The sequence below is a fragment of the Dermochelys coriacea genome, chromosome 13 (assembly GCF_009764565.3).
Source record: "Dermochelys coriacea isolate rDerCor1 chromosome 13, rDerCor1.pri.v4, whole genome shotgun sequence".
Classification (NCBI taxonomy): Eukaryota; Metazoa; Chordata; order Testudines; family Dermochelyidae; genus Dermochelys; species Dermochelys coriacea.
Window position 1 is genome coordinate 32,204,976 of NC_050080.1, and position 27,814 is coordinate 32,232,789.

Here is a 27,814-nt window from a genome sequence, read left to right on the forward strand (position 1 = left end):
TGCTGTAGTCTGTGGGCACTCTTCATGGTTTGGGGGAGACTTGGAAAGTACTTGCATCACAGCAGATCTCTTTGACTTTTAATGGGACCATACAGGTTTGGTGTACTTGTAATAGCATTGCAGGTCAGTGTACAGAGACGGGTGCTGAAGTAGAAATCTGTGCCCTGTGTGCTTTTTGAAATGATGCTGTAAACTTATATAGAACTGAATGTAATGTGATGGGAATTGGGCAAGAACGTTTCCTGTATTTCGGGGCTTGGTCATTCTGTGATGTGGAGAAGATGGATATCCCCACACTGTGCTGTTTGTTGGGGGGGGGGGGGGAGGGGAACTGCGTATATGGGGCTGGAGCCTGCAGCAGCAGGGAGTAGAGCAGGGTCTCCTGCGTTGAGATGGGGACTGATGTTGGGGTAGGTTGTAGGGTTATAAAATGACACCCGTTGAGGGAGGTGGAATGGTGCATATGCCTCTGTATTTGTATGGGGAGAATGAGACAGTATAGGATGGGAGAACTACATGCTCCTACACTGTTGAAAGGGGTTGGTGTGGAATGCGAGAGGTCTGCTGGATATTGAGCACAGGATATGGGAAATGAGGATTCCTGGTTGGCACAGGCTGGAGGAGACGAGAGATGCCGCGACAGAGTGTGTGTGATTGGTGTGTTTTTTTTTTTGTTTTTTTTTTTTTTAAGGCTGGGAGAGTGCGAGACCATAGACCATGTCATAGATGGTACAGCAAGGTGTGATTCCCTGCATTGTGAAAAGTTGAAGGGAATTCTTGGGACATGGTTGCCAGTAGTTCAAGGCTTTAGGGAAGCTTGGGGAGTGTTATATCAGGGTGGATAGAGAGTTCAGGATGAAGTTGCTTGTCTGACTTGGGTTGGGGGAATATAATATTATGTAGGTTGGCACAATGTGAGCTGGTGGCATGTGGGAGCTGTATAGTGTGGGGAATATTTAGGGACTCCTTACTGGGGTGGTTCAGGAAGGTCTGGATCTCTGCAGAGGAGATTGGGGCAAGGGTGTTCTTGCATCATCAGGGTAAGGTCACTGCGGGGTAGGGTAAGCTGGAGGCCTTGAAGTAATGGGGTTGGGTTGGTGAGCTTTATTTCAGAGAGAGACAGGATGAAGAGATGGGAGACCACAGGCGCTGACTTATTGTTCCCCATGAGTGCTCCACCCGAAGTCCTGTCCCCACTCCACCCCTTCCCCTGAGGCCCACTGCTTGTTGCTCTGCTCTCCCCTGAGTGCCTCCCACCAGTTGCTGAACAGCTGTTTGGCGGGGCCGCTAAACAGTTGTGGCTGGTGGGTGCTGAGCACCCGCCCCCCCTTTTTTTTTTCCATGGGTGCTTGATTCCTGGAGTACCTGTGGAGTTGGCACCTATCCTGGTGACTGTTTCAGCAATTCAGTATGTGGGGTAAAGATAGTAGGGAAGTGCCTTTCTTACAGGAGACAGGTGAGGTGTCTACTTGCTGATAGGTTGGACAAAATTGCACTCTGCTTTTTATGGCCTCTAGGAAGCAGTGAATAGCCGTACTGTAGTGTACTGCAGCCATGCCCCAACACTGGGACTAGGAGCAGGGCAGGGCGGAGAGCCCTTATCCCTTCTCTACACCAACTGGAAAGTCCACTGTACATAGAATATTCTCAGAACAGAGAATGTTTCTGTTGCATGACAGATCCTTAATATAAGTGAGAGTGGGGGGCCTTTAAAAGCTTAATATCCTCCTTAGTTTTAGTTGGAATAGAAAATATGTTGTCATTAGGAGATTTATCAATTTATTCCAAAGACGGAACAGAAATATTTATTTAATGCTTGTCTTTTCTGTGTCATTGTCCGCTTTGCCATCTAGACCATTGTCAGGACTCCTTTTGTTCCTGATGTATTTAAAACAAAATTCTCCTTTATCCTATTGGCCATGGACCCTTCATTTAAATCTTTAACAGGTCTTATCAATTTCCTACATTTCTTAACTTGTATTTTATATTCATATTTGCCTCCCCTTTTTTCCATTTGTTATCTGTCTGAAGCTTTCATATTCTTTCTTAGCCCAAGATGGTTTTTAACTGAAGTGTAAAAAAAAAAAAAAAAATATCATGATGGAGAAACTTTTCAGAGTAGCAGCCGTGTTAGTCTGTATTCGCAAAAAGAAAAGGAGTACTTGTGGCACCTTAGAGACTAACAAATTTATTAGAGCATAAGCTTTCGTGAGCTACAGCTCACTTCATCGGATGCAAGATGGAGAAACTGACTCTAAGAACATGTAAAGTGTTCTTAAACAACTCCCCATTTTTGGTCACACTTTTTCTATTTAATTTTTTTCTCTGTCAATTTTGTTAACTACTTTTAGTTTTGAGAAACTGGTCCATGTAAAGTACAGTCACTTAAATGCTCTAGAAAATTTTACGTTAAATCTAGTCATTGAAGTGTCAAGTGGGATGTTACTCCTGCTTTAAGTGCAAATCACAATGCATCTTTAGCTAAGGAGTTGCTACCAATGTCTCCATAGTAAGCAAGACATGCTAACAAGTCATTTGTGTGCTACCTGGCTAAATTTGCAACAAATATTATTCATAATGAATAATTCACCATCACTAATGGAAAGTTTGCATAGTGCTTACCCTCAAAATAGTTGATTTTAACCAGTGCAATTAACCCATTACTCTCATCACACAAATTCACTACCTTCAGTCAAAACAAAAAAAAATGAAGAGGAAAAGAGGCAATACATTTCTACGTTTCAGTGGTCACACAAAAATGTTTCCAGTTTAAAATGTTTAAAGGAACAATTTTTGAGATATAAAGTTCAGAACTGAATACATTATAATTAATGCTTTCTACTTCTCATGTTTTTCAGAGTTGGCTAAAAGCATACGGCTATTTGCTTTCCTCTGAAAGCCGAATGTCTGCCCTGCACTCAGGAAAAGCTATGCAGTCTGCCGTTGCCACTATGCAACAATTTTATGGGATCCCAGTAACAGGAGTGTTGGATCAGACAACTATTGAGTAAGATTTACAAAGGTTATTTTGTGTTTATATTCTAGACACATCTTAATATAAGATTCTCAGTGCCAAAATCCTCTGTGATTAAATAGTTATACATGACAGATGTTTTCTTGAAATAGGATTCCCAGGGGAATCTAGAATTTTTCTGTTGCAAACAGTTCTGTTTGCAAGTAGAGAAAATATCTATCCCCTGTAGTAAAATCCTTTAAGTCCCAAGGAGGAAAGGGAAGGTAGAAACCAACTGCAGGGTATGTTTTGCAGGGTTATGCTTTTTCTCTTGTTAGACGCCTTTGTCCTGAATTAATAGGTTTTTACTTTAGGGAAATGTATTGTTGGAGTTCTCTTGCAGCTCAGAGAAGTCAGTGTTAGCTGCTTTGAGACTCCAGTTTTGAGTCAGGTGGAGTGTTCTGATTCACTTATGGTCTGCATTGAGATTTGCCTCAGTTTGGGAGTTGAATCTATGCAAAAGCCTGCTCCAGCCTCATGACCTCTCACTCACTCTGAGTTCTAATTTAGCTCAAGTTAAAGGAGCTTATTCCAGTTTGCAGAGTTGGAAGACTGAGGGCCAGAATCAGGTGCTTTTCTGTCCTTTTAGGAGAGTTTACAAAGGGGTATTTCCTGTGAATCTGTTATGGGAAGTCGTGTAATTTCCCTAACTTTCTGTGGGATTTAATGTAAAAAATATATTTTTCTAGACTTGTAACAGAATCCTGAGTGTCTTCTGCTCCCCCCCCTTCACTGCACTTAATCTATGCCATAGCTCACATGTAATGAACACTGTCTGACAAAAATAAACCTGCCCCTTTCAGGCAGGCTTTGGAAACCACTCTCTATCTCAGTGGGAGGCAGCCATCTTACAACTACCTCCTTTTTTATTATTGTTCACTGCCAAGCTCCAGTCTAGCTGAGAGTCCTTCCTCCATGACTGGCATATAGACCTATGCAAACTACTCTAGAAGGGCTCACAGCATGAGTGGGAGAAAACAGAATCTCCTAAACAGGAGAAAACAAACCCTTGCAAACTAAAGTGTAGATAACCTGAGGATAAGTTTCAGAGTAGCAGCCCTGTTACTCTGTATTCGCAAAAAGAAAAGTACTACTTCTGGCACCTTAGAGACTAACAAATTTATTTGAGCATAAGCTTTCGTGAGCTACAGCTCATTTCATCGGAAGCATTCAGTGGAAAATACAGTGGGGAGATTTTTATATACACAGAGAACATGAAACAATGGATGTTACCATACACACTGTAAGGAGAGTGATCACTTAAGGTGAGCTATTATCAGCAGGAGAGCTGGGGGGATGACCTTTTGTAGTGATAATCAAGGTGGGTCATTTCCAGCAGTTGACAAGAATGTCTGAGGAACAGTAGGAGGTGGAGGAGCGGAATAAACATGGGGAAATGGTTTTACTTTGTGTAATGACCCATCCACTCCCAGTCTTTATTCAAGCCTAAGTTAATTGTATACAGTTTGCAAATTAAATCCAATTCAACAGTCTCTCGTTGGAGTCTGTTTTTGAAGTTTTTTTGTTGAAGAATTGCCACTTTAGGTCTATAATTGAGTGACCAAAGAGACTGAAGTGTTCTCCGACTGGTTTTTGAATGTTATAATTCTTGACGTCTGATTTGTGTCCATTTATTCTTTTACGTAGAGACTGTCCAGTTTGAGGATAGTGGCTTCCTGGAGGAGGTTCAGCATGAAAAACCCACTGAATTTTTACAAAGGGTGTTGCCAGATCTTTTGCACCTCCCCAAAGATCTATGGTTGGATACGGAGTGTGCACACCACTGAAGTATTAGGAGTATATGGGGAAGAGTCAGCCCCCCCCACCCCAGTCATAGATTTTGTGACATAACGATGACTGTGACAGATGGAAAAGCCCTCTATCACAGAGGGAAACAAATAGTAACAAAATTGTGTATCACAGTACCAAATGCATCCGATGAAGTGAGCTGTAGCTCACGAAAGCTTATGCTCTAATAAATTTGTTAGTCTCTAAGGTGCCACAAGTACTCCTTTTCTTTTTGCGAATACAGACTAACACGGCTGCTACTCTGAAACAGTACTGTGTGTAGATCTGTACTGCTTTGTTGAGATGTTGTTTGGCAAACAAGAATCAGGACTATTTTTGGGGGGGGTCCCCTGCTCTTCTCCTTGTAAGTCTCTCAACTCAACAGTGACTGACTGTGTTAACGCACAGAATTTTTACCAATCTAGGGACTAAAATAGAGTTTCTATGCTATCAAAAGGCCTATAACAGTAAACAAGGAAAATTGTATAATTCATAACTTCGTGCAGATACAATTTTAAATTTTGAGCTGTCCAGTGTGTAACAATATATAGGAAGCCTTAAGAAACAGAACTTGTTCTCTTTACATAGGATTTCAGGAGGAGGTATAAGAGTAACACAGGAAGCAAAAATGGGATTGGGGTGCCACAGAGCTGAAGTATAACTATGATGTCTAGAAATTCCAGTAAAAGTTCAAGGCCCTGTTGTGTTGCATGTTGTACAGACAGCTAAGCAACTTACATCTTCTGTCACATTTACGTCAGACTTCACCATGAGGCATTCCCTGTCTCCATAGCAACTGGAGACAGACCAGATCTTTGCTCTATGCGGGAGTTTAGGGCCACCCTCCAGGAAGAACTCTCCAGAATTGTCTGCCTCTAGACTCTCTCAGACCGCAGTCTCTAAGGGCTCCCTTTGGAGCAGAACTTTTCACAAGATTTGAAAAATATTTTAAACTAAATATCTCCCTGGACCTGCCTGCATTGCCGACTATAAGGATGTGAATTGCAGGGCCCACTAAAGTGTTGTGTTGTAATTGCCCAATGTAGTCCCTGCTAGTGTGAATTGAAAGTTACTTAGTTTGTGTTTAATGTAGTCAGTCCCCCTGAATCATGGAGGAAGGCAAGGATCATACACACCCCTCCCCAAAAGCAGCTTTGGAGAAAGAAATCCCTGCTCCCAGCCAGCAAGTAGGCAAGGGCCATGCAGAGACATGTTATTAGCCAGGATGAGCGGGAATGGAGTCCCTAGCGTCTATTTGCCAGAAGCTGGGAATGGGCAACGGGGGATGGATCACCTGATGATTACCTCTTCTGTTCATTCCCTCCGAAGCACCTGGCATTGGGCACTGTTGGTAGACAGGATACTGGGCCCCTCCGAAGCACCTGGCATTGGGCACTGTTGATAGACAGGATACTGGGCTAGATGAATCTTTGGTCTGACCCAATATGGCCATTATGTTCTTAAGTTGTTTCAGTGCCAGGTCATCCTGCAGGTCTTCGGAAAGTAGTGCATCATTTGTTTCCAATAGCAACAGCCCTGGGCCCCTCCTCATTCTGTGCAATCAGTCTCCATGCAGCAGGGAGAAGATTCAGAGTGATTCACATCCCCTTCCGCAAGGAAGGCTTCATTTTCCTTTTCTGGCTTCCAAGAGGCCCACAGAAGGCTATAAAATGGCTGCTCTTTTCTTTATATGCAGGGTACAAGTCTGTCCTTTCAGTCTCTCTGGTAATGCTCCCATGATGTTGCCAGTTCTCATGATTTTATTGAGAATCTTGCAACTTTTGGCATATTTCTTAAAGTTCAAGCTGCTAGAATCAAGATATTGCCTGAGAATCTCAGCTTTAATTTAAAATAATTATCTGGTCTTTATAATTGTGGAGAAAAGCTAGGGAACATAAAGCAAGTGCCACCTTAAGGCTCAGAAACCAGAAAGCAAAGAAGAACCTCAAACTTCTTGTTAAGCCAACCTCATGATTTTTGGGGCATCACTCATTTTTAAACACTTGAGGTTAGCAAAACTGTTCCAGCCCTCATAAGGTCTTGCCCCATCCCATAGTCCTCCACCTCAGTGATAGGTAAAGGAGAATTATAGACAGAGGTAGTACAAATCTTAGTTCTCTTGTAAAATCAAACTATTCTATTGCCTTCAAAGCTCCTCTTGAAGTCTTAAAATCTACTGCAATACTCCTCTCTTGAAGAACACCTTAAGGTTGAGGCTTTGAACAAGATACTTCAGATTATCAGCTAAGGCTATGTTTACACTACAGACCTTACAGTGGCACAGCTGTATTGCTGCAGCTGTGCTGCTGTATGGTCTCCTGTGTAGCCGCTCTATGCTGGCAGGAGTGAGCTCTCCTGCTGGCATAATTAAACCACCCCCAACGAGAGGCTGTAGCTATATTGGCGAGAGAGCGTCTCCTGTTGACACCAGTGCTTTTGTTGGTGAAACTTTCGTTGGTCAGGGTGTATTTTTTCACACCCCTGACTGACAAAAGTGCTAGTGTAGACATAGCCAAAAATCCCCCCTCCCCCACTCCCCCGAGTTAAGTGTAAATGTGGATCTAACCTTGAAGGCTAGATCTCTTTGGGAGAGAGGCATATTGGTTCGATGACATTGAAGTTAGTCTCAAACTAACCAAGCTGTCATGGCCAAATATGATTTAATTGATTATGGGAAACTCCATGCATTTGTGGAACATTTACCAGAAACACAAAAGGAGCAGTTTCAGGCCATTGCCAGAGAGGGTCAGTTAGTAGCCAGAATGGCACTACAGACTGCATTGGATGCAGCTGATACAACGGCCTGCTCAGTCTCCACAGCTGTGGTCATGCGGCCGGCTTCTTGCTTACACCTTTCCGGGTTGCCCAAAGAGCTGCAGATGACGGTGGAAGATCTACTGTTTGAAGAGCCCAAGCTCTTTGTGGAGAAGACGCACTCTTCTCTCCACACCTTGAAGGCCACATTACGCTTCCTGGGAATCTACACTGCAGGACAAAAGAGAAGATACAGCTCTTAGCCACAGCACAGGTCACGACCTCCTCAATACCCACTGTCTCAGTGCTATTATGAGCCGCAGAATAAGAGGCCCAGGGTTCAAAAGTGGAAGCAGTCAGCTTCTCAATCCGTGATCTCTCAGACCGCCTCTTTTAAGAACTTTTGACAAATTGGTCGAGGGCCCAAACAACTATACCTTGCAACATCGGCTGCCATCTATACACCTGTCGTGCCCCTTCGGAAGTCATCTGGCCCTCTTTCACAGCAGTTGGGAGAATATCACCGCTGACAGATGGGTCTTGGAGATTATTTCAAAGGGTTATAGCATTCAGTTCGTGTCCCTTCCCCATTCCCACCCTTCTTCCCCTTTTCTATTCAGGGACCCTTCTCACAAGAACCTACTTCACCAGGAAGTAGATAATCTGTTATGTCTAGGGGCCAGAGAACCTGTACCGGCACAACTCGGAGGCAACGAGTTTTACTTCTATTATTTCCTGATCCCTATGGCGAAGAGAGGTTGGATGCCCATTCTTGATCTAAGGCCATTAAACAAATACATGAGGCGCAGAAGGTCAAGATGATCATGCTAGCAGCCATTATTCAAGCTCTAGAGCAAGGAGATTGGTTTTAAGTCCTTGACCTAGAAGTTGCCTACTTCCACATATTGATATGACTGTTTCATAGGAAATTCTTTCAAGCAGGACATTTATCAGTCCAGGGTACTCCCATTTGGCCTCTCATCTGCACCCGGCATATCCTTCAAGGTTCTCTCTGTTTTAGCAGTGCACCTGTGAACATCAGGAATTATCTACAGAGACAATTGCTTCCTCAGGGCTCCCTCGTTCAAGGAGGCCGTATGAGCCATCCAGACTGCCATGCGCACATTTGCACAGCTGGGCCTACAGCTCAACTTACAGAAATCAACACTGATGTCAATACAGCAATTGGCGTTTATCGGCACTGACTTCGACGCAGTAGAAGCCAGATCGTTCCTCCCACTGCGCAGACTCACCACACTTCCGAGTCTCAGAGAGACATTCCAGGCCAGCCCTCAAACATTGGCCAGGAACTGCCTGCAGCTGCTAGGTTATATGGCAGCATGCATCTTCATCACCCCAAATGCTCAGATGTTCATAAGGTGTCTTCAGATGTGGCTCATTCCATTTGTGCAACTGTCACTGATAATGATTCTAATGACAGATGCCTCCCTAATAGGCTGGTGAGCTCACCTACACCACTGTCAGGTTCAAGGCAAGTGGTCTTCCACAGAAGCAACTCTCCGTATCAGACTTTTGGAGCTAAGGGCAGTCAGGAATGCCTGTCCACACTTTCTGCCATTCATCAAAAACACCCACACAAAGGTCACGATGGACAATAAGACTTGTATGTTTACATAAATCTCTGGGGACGGGGCCAGATCTTCCTCCCTCTGCGGGAAGCACTCAAACTTTGGAATTGGTACATCCGTCGCAACATGCTCATCTCAGCTATCTGTTTATCAGGGATGCAGAACATGACAGCCCACAGTCTGTTGGAATTTTTCTCATGATCAGGAGTGGGAACTGAACTTCAAGGTTCTTCGAGACATATTCGCCCTTTGGGGAACCCCGACCACTCTGCTACTTACTGGAACAAGAAATGTCCTTGTTAGTGCTCCAAGGCTGACCTGGGGAAACAGTCGCTGGGAGACACCCTCATCCTCCCATGGGATTGGGACCTCTTGTATGCCTTTCCCGTTTCCTTTTATATCCAAGGTCCTGTTGAAAATTTGAAGAGACGAGTTATTCTGATTGCCCCCTCTTGGCCATGACAAGTCTGGTTCCCTTTCCTGACACAGATGGCAATATGTCCTTTGGTTCGTCTTCGGCCCATTCCTCAGCTGCTCTCTCAAACGACAGGCTGATCCTTCACCCCAACCTGCAGGTCCTCCACCCCCACTCTTTGGTTCCAAGACTTTCACCTCACAAGAGCATTCTACCTTTAAGACATGTTGCTCCACAGCTGAAAGTCTGCTGCTTGACATACTTACCCACAAAAATGGAAAATATTCCAAGTTTGGTATCATTCTAAGCACGTAGACCTGGCCTCATCCTCCTTCCCACTCTCTGTTTTTACACTACATTTCAGACCTCAAGAGGTCAAAACTCTAAGCTCCCTTAAGGTATATCTCATCGCCATAATGACTTTCCACCATCAAGTAGACGGATACTTTGTGTTCGCTCACCGGCTGATGTGTAGATTCCTTAAGGACACGGGAAATCTCTTCCCACATGTGAGACTACCTGCTCCACCCTGGGATCTTAACCCAGTTCTCAGAGCCTTGACTAGGTCTCCCTGTGAGCCAATGGCAATTTATTCTGTCATACACCTGTCCATGAAGACAGCATTGCTAATTGCCATCACCTCAGCTAGGCGCATAGGAGAAATAGTGGCCCTAATGGCACACCTACCATACACAGTCTTTTCTAAAGACAAAGTAACTGAGGCCGTATCCCAAGTTTTTCCCTAAAGTTGCCTCCGCTTTCTATATGAAATCAACAGAGCCATCTTCCTGTTTTTTGTGTGGTTTTTCTGTCCTCACCCCTACAGTGAAGCACCCATAGGGACATGCATCTCGAAGAACCAATGTTACTGCACAAGGTCCGTAACTTCCTCTTCTGTTTGACAAGGTCTGTTTTTCTATAAAACCATGTTGACTGCCATGAATTAAATGATAGGAATATAATTTAAAATTGAATCTCATATCAGCTTTTCCATTATTTTTCCTGGTGTTGACGTCAGGCTAACTAGTCTGTAGTTACCTAAGTCATCCTATTTGTCCTTTTGAACATGGCACAATATTAGCACTTTTCTGGTCTTCTGGAATTCCCCTGTGTATTCCAAGATTTATTATAAATTAATGCCAGTGGGCCAGTGATCTCCTCAGACAACATTTAAGACTCGTAGGTGCAAATTATTTGGACCTGCTGATTTTAATTGTTTTTTTTAATAACTACTAGATGTGGCCTAACATCCTTTGTTACTAGGGGCCTTCGCATGATACAAGCACACCATCCTTTTTCCCAAATACAGAACAGAAGCATTTTTTTTTAACGCTTCTCCCTTTTCTGTACCACTACTAACAATTTTACCATCTCCATCTAGTAATGGGCCTATATATCATAGCAAGCATTTATTTTTTTCCTGTTGTAGTTAATCTCCTTCCTTTTTGTCCTTAGCTCTTCCAGCCATGGATTTTTTCCCCTGATGTCTTTAGTTTCCCATGTCAATTTTTGGCACTTCATAACTTCTCATTTATATTGTATACTGTTTACCCTTTTTCCATTTGTTATGTATTCCTTTTTTGTTTCTAATTGCTGCCTTTGCTTCACCACTTCATGAGGAAGGTCTTTTAGCCACACTTGTTCGTTCTTCATTGTGGAATTATGCCTTTTTGATCATCTAATAAAACTCTTTAGAACTCTGTTTTCATTCACATTTTGCGGTCTGCTTTTTCTTCCATTATTTTTGCTCATAATTTTCTTCCACTTTGGGAAACTAGCCCTTTGGAAGCATCAAGTGTGTATATTATTGGGTGGGACTTTCTCTTCCTTTTGCCCATATTGAATGTAATCAGATCATGATAACGAGGTCCCTATGCAACCACTAGTTTCCAGTCCAGTTATCAATTATCTTTATCAATCATAATGAGGTCTAAATCAGTTACCGCTTACTGGGTACAGTACCTTTTATTAGTAAATTATCTATAATAATAATCTAGAATAATAATTCTGGCTGCATGAGACCTCCAGCATATTTTCTCCCAAAGTGAAGTCCCTCATAACACAATTCCCCATCTCTCCCTCCCACACAACAGGTGTTTAAAGAGTAACTCATTGCCTCAAATGTACAAGCAGCTTGTGACAAGCTGGCCTCAGCCTTGCCCATTATTTAACAGCTATTCATAAACTTGATGGAAGGCTAGCAACATTACGGGCTGGCTAGTGACCCCAGCTGGGTGTAGTGGGGCTTAATTAGACTGATCCCAGCTGTGGTGGTGAAGCAGGGAGAGCACTACAGTAGAGCTGGAAACTCAGTAGACAAAAGAAAACGCTGGAAAGAGGAACAATGGGAGTTCCCCTCTGGAAAGAGCCTGGGGACGTCAGGCAGAGGTATGCACAGGGAGCAAGGTAGGCTCCTGTGGGGGGGAGTCTTGAGTTAAGCCCTGCAACAGGAGAAAGAGACCCACAGGAAGCAGAGCCGCCTCCTGTGGGGAGCCCTGAGATTCCCTCAGGGCATCCCTAGCAGCTACTTGCTTTGCGAGGGCCTCTCTCTCCTGGCTAGAAGAGCTCCGAGCTCTCAAGGATCGAGATCACCCTGACTTTGGCTGTGTTTTAGAGAGTCTTGCTGGTGGAAGCATTCGTTGCTGACACCTCAGTGGACATTAGATTCTCAGCCAATGCCATGGCCTCCAAATGAATGACGAGGTGCCATCTATGGCCATGTCCCTGGAAGGTGACCTTAAACAGGTGCTGTGCTCTGCCAAATTCACAGGAGCTCTGCTTTTCAGAGAGAAGCTGGACAAGGTAGTAGTAGACAGTGCTGCAAAGTCTAAATGTTCCCTTCCACCACCACACCGTACCTTCAAGAGAGGGTACAGACCAACCTTTAGACAAAAATGTTCCTTTTGGCCGTCATTCTGGCAGAAAAAACAGAGAAGAGACAGCAGGCTCTCCAAAGGAAAGCTGTGGAACCTTGGCTTGGGAGGAAACTGACAGAACAAGGAGTAATGGTCTCAAGTTGCAGTGGGGGAAGTTAGGTTGGATATTAGGAAAAACTTTTTCACTAAGAGGGTGGTGAAGCACAGGAATGCATTGCCTAGGGAGGTGGTGGAATCTCCTTCCTTTGAGGTTTTTAAAGTCAGGCTTGACAGAGCCTTGGCTGGGATGATTTAGTTGGGGATTGGTCCTGCTTTGAGCAGGGGGTTGGACTAGATGACCTCCTGAGGTCCCTTCCAACCCTGATATTCTATGAAAGCCGACAAAGGAACCCTAGGGCTCTCAGTCTCTTTATGACAATGACCACATAGGTTTCTGCAGGATTTTCTATTTCCTGGAGGACTGGGTTGTTTCAACCACAGACCAGTGCATCAGGGACATAGTGAGTCCCGTGAGTTACAGGCTCCACCTTCTCTGTTTTTCATCCATTGTCTCTTGTCGAATGACTGCATAAAGCACATACTAATCTAGAACAAGATTTCTCACCTCCTGGTTATGGGAGTAATATGGAGCATTCCCTCAGATTTTTAGGGTTATACTTAATCTCCTTTATTTCTCAGAAGTATACAAAGAGAAACCATAACGTTCTAGATCTCAGAAGGCTCAACAAGTGGATGAAGAACATGAAATTCCATATGGAGACCATAACTTCTATAGTGTCATCCTTTTCCCCGGGGGATTTTCTGACTTTAGTGGATCTGGCAGATGCACACCTCCATGTTCCGGTCAGACTGTCGTCACAGGTTCTTAAGGATTGTCTAGGCAGGAAGCAGCATCAATATTGGTGCTTCCATTTGCCTTGTTCTCAGTCCCCTGGGTTTTCACAAAAATGGTGGTGGTAATCATAGCCAGACTCAGGTAACTGGATCCACCTGTGCACCTTTGTGGATGACACCTTAATCAGAGCGCTATCCCTTGCAACACCACATAGAACTAGTCTCTGATTTTGGACTCTTACGGGTATATGGCTTTATTGTCAATATCAAGAAAAGCTCTTTGATTTCTTCCACCAAAATGTCCACTTGGGGATGGACATAGATACCTCATTAGCAAGGATTTATCAATCTCTAGGAAGGTTCCAGAAGATTCAGAATCTCCTCTTTCTGTTTCGGAGCTGCAAGAGGCCCATCGTAGTACTGAGCCTTCAACTATTAAGCCTCCTAGTAACTTGCAGACAGATCGCTCCATGGATGCAATCACACATTGGGTGCTTTCAAAGCTACGTTCTAGAAGTATGCAGGAAAGATCAAGTAAAGGTTCTGTCACAGGTGACTAACTCCTGAAATGGCAAATGTGTGGTCATATGCCTTCCAGATCCCTTGGTCCTCACAACCGATGCCAGCCCTGGAGGGCTGCGGAGCACACCTGGGGCAGAATCTGGAAGAAAGGACACATAGCATAAATCTCTCGGAAATAAAAGCTGTCAAGCTGGCGCTATGATGATTTCGGTCCAGCCTAGAGGAAAGCCACATCCTGATTCAGTCAGACAACACAACCATGATCGCATAAGTGAACAACCAAGGGGGGATCAAGAAGCCAAGCACTGCATCTTGAAGCAATAGAAATTATGCAATGGGCAGAGCATTCTCCCCTTTCCCTCAGGGCAGTTCAAATAAAGGGAGACCTGAACTAGAAGATGGCCCGGCTCAGCAGGATCAAGGTGAACAACTGAGTGTGCCTGAATCAGGAAGACTTTGAGATAATTGCCTGTCTGATTGTTTGTCCTGCTCTCAACCGACCTATTTGCAAACCGCATGAGCGCGTATCCAGGTCCATGAGAACAGATGCCCTATTGCACCGATGGCTGCAGGGCCTCCTCTGCTTTTCCTCCCTACCCATTATTAGGGAGGGCATTCCAGATGATAAAACGAGGCGACAGTTATACTAGTAACCCCACATTGGCCATGGAGATCCTGGTTTTCAGATCTAACAGAGCTGAGATTGTGGCCGCCACTACAGCTCCCAGAGAGACAAGACTTCCTCTGCCAGGGTCCTCTCTTTCGTCCAGACCTGATCAAGTTACTCCTACTAGCCTGGTTATTGAAAGGGAAGCACTAGTATAGTTGGGCCTTTCCTCCAGAGTCATAAGGAGATTCTTTCTTCAAGAAAAGCATCAACTTAGAAAGTATACTTTTTCTGGACCAAATTCTGGGGATGGTGCCAGGAACACAAAACAAATCCAAGATAACCTGAATTCCTGTATATCTTGGATTTTCTCCAAGAAGGTTTTGGCGAAGGTCTCTAACCCAGCACCATGGCATGTCAGGTGTCTGCTCTTAGTAGCATGATGTTCTCTGGCAGAGAACACCCAGGTAGACGGATTTCTTAGCACAGTCTGATTTAGCCAAGCCAGTTATCAGGCCTTTTTTTTCCTAACATGGTACCTGCCCCTGGTAATGAGAGCCCTGACCAAACCCTTCTACCTCTGATGTCAGTGTCAGCATTTTTTGTCCATCACATCTTGCTTCCTGATGCCATCATGTCCACCAGGTGAGTGTTGGAGCTGGCAGCACTTTGTATACAGGAGCCTTACTGCTTGTTTCATGAGGACAAGGTGGTGCTCATAACTCCAGAATCATTTATCCCAAAAGTGAACTCTTCCTTCCATGGTTCCCAAAAGATCGTTCCCTGTTTTTATATCCTTCCAGCTGAAATGCCAAGGGTGCAGAGCTTCCTATTGCTACGTGGATTAGACTGTGCATTGTGGAAGTGTACAGGATGGTGAATGGTATTGGGAGTCAGTTGTGTAGATAAGGGGGCTGTTGTCTGTAAGGCCCTTGCCTCAGTTGTTGCAGAAATTAAAGGTATACAACAAATGAAGCAGTGTTTTTCAGGACAGAAAGGAAGGATGGTGTCATAGTTAGGGCAGTTGCATGCCACCCTGGAGAAATGGAGTCTGCCCCTGCCACAAAGTTTGTGATATGCTGGGTAAGGCACTTCAGCCAAACTTCTGACTGGTGACACTAATCATATGTTTCACTTCTTTTGCATGTCCAATTTGAGATACCTGGGGTCTGATTTGCAGAAATGCTGAGCACTCACAACTGTAACTGAAGTCGAAGACTGGTGTGCTGAATATTGAAAGTGCTATGAAATGCTAAGATCTCTGGAAAAATAATCGGGCCATGGGCATCTCAAATTGGGCACCTAGATTTAGCAGACACTTGACATGTCTGTGCCTCAGTTCCTCATCTGTAAAATGAGGATAATACCATCTGAGCTCGCAGGATCATTGTGAAGATAAATTCCTTAATGTTTGTGAAACACTTAGATGCTACAGTGATTAGTGCTGTAGAAAGGACCTTGAGAATATTAAAAATTCTATTTCAGATCTATAAAGTGTGGATAATGGTACTGACCTTTGTAGAGTTGTTTGAGATCTACTGGTGAAAAGTGTTAGGTGGTATTATTCAAATCAGGGTTTGAATGGCATGTGGTAAACAAGAATTTGAATGATGAAGCTAAATATTGACTAGAACCATAGGGTTAGAAGGGACCACAAGGGTCATCTAGTCTAGCCCCTTGCCAAGACACAGGATTTATTGTCAGGTTTCAGAGAAGTAGCTACGTTCGTCTGTATCCGCAAAAAGAAAAGGAGTACTTGTGGCACCTTAGAGACTAACAAATTTATTTGAGCATAAGCTTTCGTGAGCTACAGCTCACTTCATCGGATGCATTCAGTGGAAAATACAACGGGGAGATATATATACACAGAGAACATGAAACAATGGATGTTACCATACACACTGTAACGAGAGTGATCACTTAAGGTGAGCTATTACCAGCAGGAGAGCCAGGAGTTGGGGGGGGGACCTTTTGTAATGATAATCAAGGTGGGCCATTTCCAGCAGTTGACAAGAATGTCTGAGGAACAGTGGGAGGTGGAGGAGGGGAATAAACATGGGGAAATAGTTTTACTTTGTGTAATGACCCATCCACTCCCAGTCTTTATTCAAGCCTAAGTTAATTGTATACAGTTTGCAAATTAATTCCAATTCAACAGTCTCTCGTTGGAGTTTGTTTGTGAAGTTTTTTTGTTGAAGAATTGCAACTTTCAGGTCTATAATTGAGTGACCAAAGAGATTGAAGTGTTCTCTGGCTGGTTTTTGAATGTTATAATTCTTGACATCTGATTTGTGTCCATTTATTCTTTTACGTAGAGACTGTCCAGTTTGGCCAATGTATATGGCAGAGAGGCATTGCTGGCAGATGATGGCATATATCTCACACACCCCCGCCCCCGCTGTTCCTCAGACATTCTTGTCAACTCCTGGAAATGGGCCACCTTAATTATCACTACAAAAGGTTCCCTCCCCCGCCCCGCTCCCCCCCCCCCCCCCCCCCGCTCTCCTGCTGGTAATAGCTCACCTTACCCGATCACTCTCCTTGCAGTGTGTATGGTAACACCCATTGTTTCATGTTCTCTGTGTATATAAATCTCCCCACTGTATTTTCCACTGAAAGCATCCGATGAAGTGAGCTGTAGCTCACGAAAGCTTATGCTCAAATAAATTTGTTTAGTCTCTCAGGTGCCACAAGTACTCTTCTTTTTGCGGATACAGACTAACACGGCTGCTACTCTGAAACCTGTCCTACTGTTCTTACAGTTAAGTTTTTCCTGAGATGCTTCCCATTCAGTGAGTGTTGTCCATTCTGTGCACTGAATGAGAAAAGGGTGCTGGGGGGAAAAAGAAGTAGGGGATCATGTATTTAGGCTATCAAAATATATATAAGGATGTCAATTTATAGTCTGTGTGTTCTTAATTCTGACACTTTATAATCTGAGAGATTGACTCTGCAGCATTAATGTTCTTTTAGTATATCTTGTGTATGTAATAGTTTGTAGATAAGGTACCATTAAATGGAACTCAAGAATATGTAACCATAGTTCCTGGGTTTTTAAGGATCAATAAAACTTTGTGGTGTGTAGTACAAATGCCTACCTTTGTGTAGCTCTCCATCAGCTCTTAACACACAGCCTTCATAAGCCTTTCCTGGAAACAGCATCCAGTCCCCAGGGTACTGCCTGGGGCTAGAGCTCCCCCGATTCTGAACATGCTATTAGAGGTTTTATAAAGGTAGAAAAGAGGCAGTTCAATAGAGGGTTTTTTTTAATAAAAATAGTTGCCATGTCCCTTGTGTCCTCACCCTCCCTCCCTTGTTTAAGTAATCGTATTGACAATGACACTTTTGTAGTGCACTAACTCCTGAAACATGACTGAAGTTGACCTTGGTCTGATCTAACAGCTGATGGGGGGGGGCAGTCAATGCTATAAATTTAACCGTCCATCAAAGCACCAAAAAAGTCATGAGTCTGAAAATAGTGTGAACTGCTTATTTTAGGCAGGATTGTGTATCGGAAACCCCTTGAACAAATGACCCACAAAGTTGCATTTATTTGATTGCTCTTTGTTTTTTCAGGAAAGGGGCAAGGAGCATGAATCATGATTACATGATGCTAACTGCTTGTACTAGTCTTTCATCTTCTATTATTTAATTAGTGCTGTGTTCCTTGACAATACTTGTAAAGTAAAATTGGAGTCTGCATGTGAATCTTAGAGAGCTTGGAATATCAACTCTTCAGCTACAAATTTTGATCTTCGGGCATAATTTCCTAAAGGAACCCTTGCTGATTGCCGGTAGAGAGTCAGTAACAGACACAACACGCATTCTCTGACAGCTAACAAGGGTAGGACTCAAATTCACAGTACCTGTGTTGCTCAGATTCAGCGGCTATAGTCACCGTGTGACTCTGACTGCAGTCTGTCTGAAAAGTCCCTGACTTTGCAAGGGAGTTCCTATGTTGTTGTATGTGCACATTTCACTCTTTTATAGATGAATAGATTCCAAGGCCAGAAGGGACCATTGTGATCATCTAGTCTGACCTCCCCTATAACACAGGCCAGAAAACTTCCCCAAAATAATTCCTGTTTGAAATGGAGGAAGTTCCAGTCTTGATTTAAAAATGACCAGTGATGGAGACTCCACCACTTTGGTAAATTGTTCCAATGGTTAATTACCCTCATTGTTTAAAAAAAAAAAAAAGTGTGCCATATTTTCAGTCTGAATTCTGAACACTTTGCTATCTATAGGGGTAGCTGTCATTATCCCATGTTAAATATAAGATAGAGAGCTTGTATATGTTCATCTTAAACATAGTTAAGAATAGAACATAGCTTTTAACAGAACCAAAAGGGGGACCTTTTGTAGTGATAATCAAGGTGGGCCATTTCCAGCAGTTGACAAGAACAGTTGGGGGGGAAATAAACAAGGGGAAATAGTTTTACTTTGTGTAATGACCCATCCGCTCCCAGTCTCTATTCAAGCCTAAGTTAATTGTATCCAGTTTGCAAATTAATTCCAATTCAGCAGTTTCTCGTTGGAGTCTGTTTTTGAAGTTTTTTTTGTTGAAGAATTGCCACTTTTAGGTCTGTAGTCGAGTGACCAAAGAGATTGAAGTGTTCTCCGACTGGTTTTTGAATGTTATAATTATAGATGTCTGATTTGTGTCCATTTATTCTTTTACGTAGAGACTGTCCAGTTTGGCCAATGTACATGGCAGAGGGGCATTGCTGGCACATGATGGCATATATCACATTGGTAGAACGAGCCTCTGATAGTGTGGCTGATGTGATTAGGCCCTATGATGGTATCCCCTGAATAGATATGTGGACAGAGTTGGCAACGGGCTTTGTTGCAAGGATAGGTTCCTGGGTTAGTGGTTCTGTTGTGTGGTGTGTGGTTGTTGGTGAATATTTTCTTCAGGTTGGGGGGGCTGTCTGTAAGCAAGGATTGGCCTGTCTCCCAAGATCTTAGAGAGTGATGGGTCGTCCTTCAGGATAGGTTATAGATCCTTGATGATGCATTAGAGAGGTTTTAGTTGGGGGCTGAAGGTGATGGCTAGTGGCGTTCTGTTGTTTTCTTTGTTGGGCCTGACGTGTAGTAGGTAACTTCTGGGTACTCTTCTGGCTCTGTCAGTCTGTTTCTTCACTTCAGCAGGTGGGTATTGTAGTTGTAAGAATGCTTGATAGAGATCTTGTAGATGTTTGTCTCTGTCTGAGGGTTGGAGCAAATGCAGTTGGATTTCTAGGACTACTGCTGATGACTCATTTAGTGGTTAACAGTCCATATGTAAAATTAGTGTAAAGACTCTGGAGTAACTGCTGAAATTATTTTTATTACAAGACTTATTTAGAAGTGAATTTGGATGTGTTAAGATTGGTTTTACTATTCCATTTTTAGTATTTGTATTTTGATGCTGCCCGCTTTAAGAAAGGATGGGGCACCTTATTGTAGAGTGTATTTGAGACTTAGAGGAACTTATGGGAGACTGCTTGCATGTGCAGAGGAGAGACCCAGCCTGTGAGTGCTCCAAATTGGCCAGAACTTGATTTTAAAGACTTGCTTTTCCAGAAAGCAGCCTCACTTTCCAAGGTGTAATTAACATTACACAGCAAGGGAGATTTAGGTTAGATATTAGGAAAACTTTCTAACTATAAAGGTAATTAGTCTCTGGAATAGACTTCCAAGGGAGGTTGTGGAGTCCCTATTGTTGGAAGTTTTTAAAAACAAGGTGGACATACACCTGTCAGGGATGTTCTAGTTTTACTTGTTCCTGCCATAGCACAGTGGGTTGGACATGATGACTTCTCAAGGTCCCTTTCAGTCTTACATTTCTGTGACTTCTCTTCTGCTGCAAGTTCCTTCCTCCTTGCCCTTTCTTCTGTCTCCTCCATTGTCTGTCATTGACTATTTTAACCCTCTCCTGCATTGCAAGGTCTGTCCAATCAACCCCAAATCTGACTCATCCACTAGTTGTTTGAATAAACATGATGGTTTCTCTGTTACCTTGTCCTTACTCTCCCTATTTGTTTGCTGCAGGTTTGTGTTGTCTTTTATTCTATGCTAAGAAGATGTAAACACTTTAGGGCAGGAACATGTGTAGCACTTAGCACAATGGGAGCCTGTTGTAGCGTCACATCCTAGAGCTTTGCAGGGTAGATACAGCTCCCCACACCTCCCCCCCCCCACTCGGGAGCAGGGTGTCTGCTATAAATTTCTCTCAATCCCATGGGCCAATTTCCTTTGTCTTTTTAATCCCAAGAATCTCAATTGACTCCACTGAAAACAGAAGCAAGCCCCCTAAGTGTACTGCAGCAGCACAGTGAGTCAGCATTTAGCCTTTCATTGTCTTCTGACCACTGAGTGGCAAACACACCATGGGAGAGCCTTCCGTGTTTGCAATGGAGACTGAGCAGAACAAGCCTTTTGCAAAGTGTGCTGCTTGTTGGTCACAGGAGCAAAGCCAGATTTTGGTAAATCTCTGGTGTGAGGCCAGAAGAACAATGGACTTCAATAAGAGTACCAGAAATGATCTCTCACACCAGCAAATACTGAAGAAGCTGGCAGCATGGCAAATGTACCAGACTAGTGCAAGGCGTGCATTAACCATCTTAAGAGTGAATACAGGAAAACCAGGGACCAGAACTGCACCTTGGGCAAGTCGCCAACGTTTTGCCTGTTTTCTGAGGCATTTGACCAAGTGCTGGGCTCTGCACTGCGCGTGCAGCCAGTGGTGGTGTATGAGACCTAATCAACTGAGATGACATGTTGCTGGCCCCAGAATCCAGCATGGGGAGTGATAGGAGCCAGCAGCGGGTACAGAGTGAGGCCGGCAAAGTGACTCTGCAGGACATCGTGGGGCCATACTTAGTGAAGCTGTTTGATGTCTCCTTCCTTCCACCAAGGATCAGCCCACCGCAGAGCCTGTAGCAGATACAGATGGACAGAAGCCGGCCTGGAGTCTGGTAAGTTTCTGACTCCATTATAGTGTTTGTTAATATAGGAAAAGAGGGATTTCCGTTACATGAACCAATTGGCTAGCAACGGGTATCCTCTAATGGCGAATTCTCTCAATGGCATGACTCTCTCCACCTCCCCTCCTCCTGCGTGCACAACCACATGGAATTCAAAATGGTGACTGGGAAATGCAAACAGTAAAAATGAGTTGAAAGTGAATTTTTACTGGAAAGGTACAGATTTTTGCTTGGGCGTTCCTGTGTCTTTAAAATAACCTTACACTGCCACACCTGTAAGTAGGTTGCTCTGTAAACAGTTGTGTAATGAACTGCCTGGGAACAGTGAACGGTGGGAGGGGGCAGGGCAGAAATGTACTCCATTCACAAATCTAGTCCATAGATGACAAAAGCATTTGTCCCAAATTCGAGTGAGGTATGAAAATGTGTCTAGGAATGTGCTGGGGTAGGGGGAGGAAGTGTAAGGGGGATGCCCGCTGAGTTCTGTGTGTTTGCATGCAATCTTAACTGGCTAAGCCAGGTGCAAGATAACACAGCATCCTGTTTCCCTCATGAATTCTGACCCATTCCTGGGTGCTGATAGATGCACACTTTTCCTGAAGCAGGAACTCCAGGTAGTCACCTTTTGTGGAAGGACATAGTTTTCCAGGACCACCTTGGTAGTTGACCAGGCCAGTCTCCATTCAGAGCTATGCTGTTTAGTCACTATACGTTTGAATACTTTGGCTGCATACAATGCACGTTTCCCACTGGCAGCTTGAAATAACATCTCCCTTTGCCAATCGGGCACCACAAGAATGGTTATGTTCTCCAAAATGTGGAAGGCCGGAAATGATTTAAAAAAAAAATTTTTTTTCTTAGCAAGGCCACTCTCAGCCTCCCTGCCCCTTTTCCTCCTCCTCCCCCACCCAAGTAGTTCTTGTGTTTTTAGAAAAAATGCTTTGAATTTTTAATTTATTGTCTCTACATTTCTTTCACTGAGATTGACCAGGCTGTGTCCAGGGAGTATCTGTGCAATGAAGCATCCCTTTCACAATGTATTGAAGTTCAGTTTGGAAAAGCAACATTTTATGTCCTTGAAATTCCATAAGGATTTTTTCTGTGCTCCTGCAGTGAGCTATTTGAGACAATTACCCTCTCTTTCTTATCCTGTTCCAGACTCTTCAACCTCTACTGGGTGCAGTACCTCCACAGCTTGCCCACAGTTCAGTAGAAGCTGGCCTAATGTACCTTCCCACGCTGTTCCAAGATACGTTTCTGTGATGAACTTAGTTGGATTTCTGGACAGGGCCAACAAACAGGTCCATTGTCAAAACCAGAGAGACATATGGCTAAAGAAGAGGCATGCCGAGAGGAAAGGCTGAGGCTGGCTGCACAGATTGAGGACAGGGTTTCGGTGTAGGAATAGGCACTAGGTTTGCAATTCCTGGAACAGGAACGGAGGCTAAGGAAGGAAGACAAGTCAGCAGAGAGAATTGTTTGAGCTGCTGATATTGATGATGGCTGCAGGAGTACCAGCTCCTGCTGTATCACCCACACCACAACCTGAGTCCCCAGAAACAGCCTGGAAAACTCCATGGCTGGTTGGCCCATGCAGTTGGGCCGCATGAACAGCTGGGCTGGTCATCTTAGCCTCATGCAGTCCTCTGTCTTGACCATCTACCCTGTGGATGTCTCCACCCTCTCCCTTGGTATCAAGTGTGTGGCATATGGGGAAAGGAGAATGGGGGGCCAGGAGACTTGCAACAGTGGGGGGATTCTGTATTGTACATGGTTTCACTGTTTATACTTGTTCATATACTTTTTTTTTATTATTAAATGATTCTGTTACTGGTGTTGGTGTGGTAATGGCAGCTGGCCTGCCTGGTAAGGGGTGAATGTTGTACTTTTATAATATGTATAAATAAAGCATCTTATGTAATCAAGAAAGGTTATTACTATAACTGCATCACATCATAAAATGTATATTTAAAATAATAAAGGTAAACGCATGACCTGGGACAATTAGGAATTAGTAAGCACTATTCCTCTATACAGTTAGGTACATCAGAAGCTTCCTCCACCACTTTACCCACAGTCAATGTCCCAACATCCAATTGGTTGGCAAGTTACCTATAATTTTCTGGGGTAGCCAGCTGCCAGATGGTTATAGCAACCTGCTTCTGGTCCAGCAAGAATACCCTCATGCATGTGTCTTTACACTGGAGGGTGGAGGCAAGCTGCTCAAAAAACACCAGAAATTTTTTTTCATGTGACAGTTCTGGACCCACTGCTGGTTGTGCTAAGTCTGCATGATGATGTTATCCCCACCAGTCTGTACTTGTGGCCCTATGCCAAAAGCACCAGTCTATGTAGGGGGCTCCAGTGGCTATACTGAGTGTTGTGAGCAGTGTCAGCTTGTTCAAGTCTGCCATGCCTGGGTACTCCTACTTCATCATAAACTCTGTCAGGTGCCAGGTCAGGTTGGTCAGCAAATGCCATTGAAATGTCCACCAGCACCTCTGGAAGCTATCTCCATTTCCTGACACAGGAGTGAAAGCGCAAGCAAGAGACGTTTTTCAAAAGGCACCTCCTCCATGTTGCTGGCTCTGGTAGCTGGGAATGCACAGACCAAAAATGACTACTCAGCGGGCTGTGTTGGCAGGCTGTTCAAACTTCCTCTTAACATGCATAGTGGGCAAGTTTTTTCCACAGTGCACCATGGTTAAAGGGTCAGTGGCCATGTTTCGGGAGGACACTAGGGTGTCTGGGATATGGCTGGTTTGACTTGGGTCTGTGTGCTGCAGTGTGGATGCCAGAGCCCCAGGTTCAAGCATGGTTTAAAAAATTCTGATGTAGGGTTGACAATCAGTAGATGCTCAAGCCCTGGGTTCTGTAACCCAGGATCAGCTAACTTGAGTACCTCTAATGCTGGGCTTATATAGCAATGTAGACATACCTGTAGTTACCTCATACAGAGAATAAAAGAAGACTATTTTGTCTTTCAGCCAGATATTACTGAAATGTGATGGGCTGAGTCACATGATGAAAATCAATGGTTATATCTTATTTAGGAAGCATTGAATGGGCAAAAAGGTGACACTCTGTGTGAAAGATGGCAATACCTATTTCCGAGTCACAGACAGCTCAGAAGAAAATGATCCTGAATACTCATGGATCAATGTCATAACAGATAAAGCACCGATGGGGATATTAGTTGGTGTCTGCTACAGACCACCAAATCACATTAGGGATTAGGATAACCAGCTCCTTATGCATCTGTCTATAATGTGTATGAAAAAAATCTGTGATCATGTGGGTCTTTAAGGTGGGGGGACGTGTGCTGGAGGTCTCATGCTGCCAGTACTAAAACATCCTTAGAGTTTTTAAATATTATAGATGAGTGTTTCCTAATTCAAAAAGTGTTATATACAACATGGGGAAATTCAGTATTGGAGTTGACCTTATCAGACAGAGAGGAATTGATTACAGAACTGTAAATTGATGGTGATTTGGGTACAGGTGGTCATGACTTGATCACATTTATATGTGCAAACAGAATAAATTCCTAACCAGTAATGCATGTACTTGGTGCTTTAAGAGGGCCAGTTTCACAAAGCTCAAAAGAATTCTGGGCAAAATCAGCTGGGAGGAAGAATTTAATCAGAAAAATGTGAATGGTAATTGAGAACTGTTTAAGAGACCCAAAAAGCTGTAATCAAGGAAGAGGGCTATACTGGTTAAAAAAACTACCTTGGTTTACAGGCGAAGTCAAGTCAGCCATGAAAAAATACAATGGAAGAAAGGGAAAGTTGTTGATAATGAATGTAAACCAGAAGCTTGGAATTGTAGAAAATAGATAACGGAATCCAAGGGACACATGGAGAAATCTGTGGCTAGCAGAGTTGAGGACAATAGTAAGTTTTTGAAGTCTGTTAGGAACAAAAGGAATCCTAATGATGGGGTTGGTCCATTATGGAAATAGTAGAATTATCAGAAATAATAATGTAGGAAAGAAACTTATTCAAAGGGTATTGGTTTTGAATATGGAGAAAAAAAACAAAGGATGTGGTCATATAATATGATGGTGACACACTTTCCGTTCCAGTAGTATCTTGAGAGGATGTTAAACAGTAGCTACTGAAGTCAGATCTCTTAAAATCAGCAGGTCTGGATCACTTGTGTCCAAGAGTTTTAAAAGACCTGACTGAGGAGCTCACTGGATTGTTAATGCTCGTCTTCAATAAGTCTTGGGACACCGGGGAAGTTCCAGAAGATTGGAAGAAAGCTAATGTTAGGCCAGTAATTAAAAAAGGGTAAATAGGATGATCCCGGTAATTGTACACCTGCCAGTCTGGCATTGATGCCAGGAAAGATAATGGAAAGGTTGATATGGGACTTGATTAATAATTAAAGGAGGATGATATTAATGCAGATCAACAAATGGAAAATAGATCCTGTTGAACTAGATTTTATTTTTTTGGTGAATTACAAATTTGGTTGATAAAAATAAGTGTTGTAATACAGTTAGACTTCTGTAAGGCATTTGATTTGGTACCGCATGACATCTTGATTAAAAAACCAGAATGATACAATATTAATACAGCACACATTAAATGGATTAAAATCTGTCAAGTCTCAAAATGTAATTGTAAACTGGAAGTCATCATTGAACAGGTGTGTTTCTAGTGGGGTCCCGCAGAGTTCGGTTCTTGACCCTACGCTATTTAACATTTTTATCGGTGACCTGGAAGAAAACAAAACCACCACTGACAGTTTGCAGATGACATTTAAAAAAAAAGAGTGGTGACATGGCAAATAATGAAGGGGATAGGTCACTAATACAGAGTGATCTGAATCATCTGATAAGCTGGGTGCAAACAAACAATATGCATTTGAATACAGCCTAATGTAAAGGTATACATCTAGAAACAAAGAATGTAGGCCACACTTACAGGATGAGATCTCTATCCTGAGAAGCAGTGACTCAGAAGGATTTGGGGGTTGTGATGGCCACTGTGATGCATAAACAAGGGACTCTCAAGAAGGAGTAGAGAGGTTTTTTCACCTCTGTATTTGGCACTGGTGTGACTGCTGCTAGAATACGGTGTCCTGTTATGGGATCTACAATTGAAGAAGGATGTTGATAAATTGAAGAGAGTTTAGGGAAGAGCAGTGAGGATGAATAAAGGATTAGAAAGCATGCCTTATAGTGATAGACTCAAGGAGCTCAATTTGTTTATCTTAAAAAGAGAGAAGGTTAAGATGTTATGCAATCCCAGTCTGAGTAACTGCATGCGGAACAAATATTTAATAATGACAATGGGCTCTTCAAGCTAGCAGGTGAAAGTATAACACGCTCCAGTGGAAGTTGAAGCTAGACACATTCAGAATGCAAATCATAATTTTTTAACAGTGAGGGTAATTGGAACAATTTATCAAGGGTTGTGGTCAGTGTTCCCTCTAATTTTTTTTTATCCATGTGCAGAATGAGTTTTGTTATGTGCACCATATCGAGGTAATGTTTGGCTGTGCACCACCAGTAGAAACAAAAAAACCTAGGTATATATTTATAAGAAGTTACCATAGGGATAATTACTCTAGCCCGGACAGGTTACGCATTTTAGAACTCACTACTTGAATTAAATTTAAGCATAAGAAATAAACATTATAAAATGCATAGACCAAAATGCATAGTCAAAAAATTAAACAACACACTTTGAAAAAAGTAATAACACTAATACAAATATGTTGGGAGGTGAGTATGAAAGACTGTGTGTGTGTGTGTGTGTGTGTCTCTCACAGTGTGTGTGTGAAAGACAATGTGTGTGTGTGAAAGAGAGATGTGTTAAGTAGATCAGCACTCACCAGCCTGCAGCTTGCTTGTTCAGACACAGCTGCAGCCACCAGCAAGCTCCCTCCGTCCCACTCCTGAACCCTATCATGTCATAAGTTAGTCTCCTTAGGGACGTTGTCCCAGGGATAGGGCATGCCCTGGGCTTCAAACCATGTTTCACTTGCTGTAAGCTGATGCTGGTCAGCAACTCCCACCACAAGCTGCCTCAAGTGTTTGGAGAAGCACATACAAAGGACAAGTATAGAATTTGCAAAAACTTTAAACCAAGAACTCAAAAGGACAAGGAAATCTGTCTAAACGCCCTACTAATGGAGGTGGCTCTTAGACTGTCTTCAGAGCCTTCCTGCTCAGATTGGGCACCGAGCACATCTATGTCGGTACACAGTGCTCCAGCGGCACTGAGCTCACCACTGCGGCACTCACTCTCACCGATTCTGAGGAAGTGCCATAAGAAACAATAGGGGCACTTCCCAGCTCCAAGTAAGGACAAGATGGGGATGGCAGGCAAAGGATCCATGCCAGGCCACCTGTCCATTCTGGAGTGGCAAAGGGTAGCTGCTGCCTCAAGAGCTTCTAGTTCAACCAGGGATCCCCCTCCAACTCTGGGGA

At 43.4% G+C, this 27,814-nt stretch overlaps 1 protein-coding gene across 4 annotated transcripts in view; it reads left to right on the top strand.

Moving 5' to 3' along the window:
* Positions 1-27,814, top strand: part of MMP24 (matrix metallopeptidase 24) — a 157,427-nt gene that overhangs the window by 2,154 nt on the left and 127,459 nt on the right. For 3 of the 4 annotated variants that reach the window (XM_038369512.2, XM_043495644.1, XM_043495643.1), the window contains exon 2: positions 2,859-3,007. In XM_038369512.2, coding sequence (XP_038225440.1) covers positions 2,859-3,007 — 149 coding nt within the window. Of the gene's footprint in view, positions 1-2,858; positions 3,023-27,814 lie in introns of those variants that run through there. The other variant, XM_043495642.1, reaches the window with a different exon arrangement.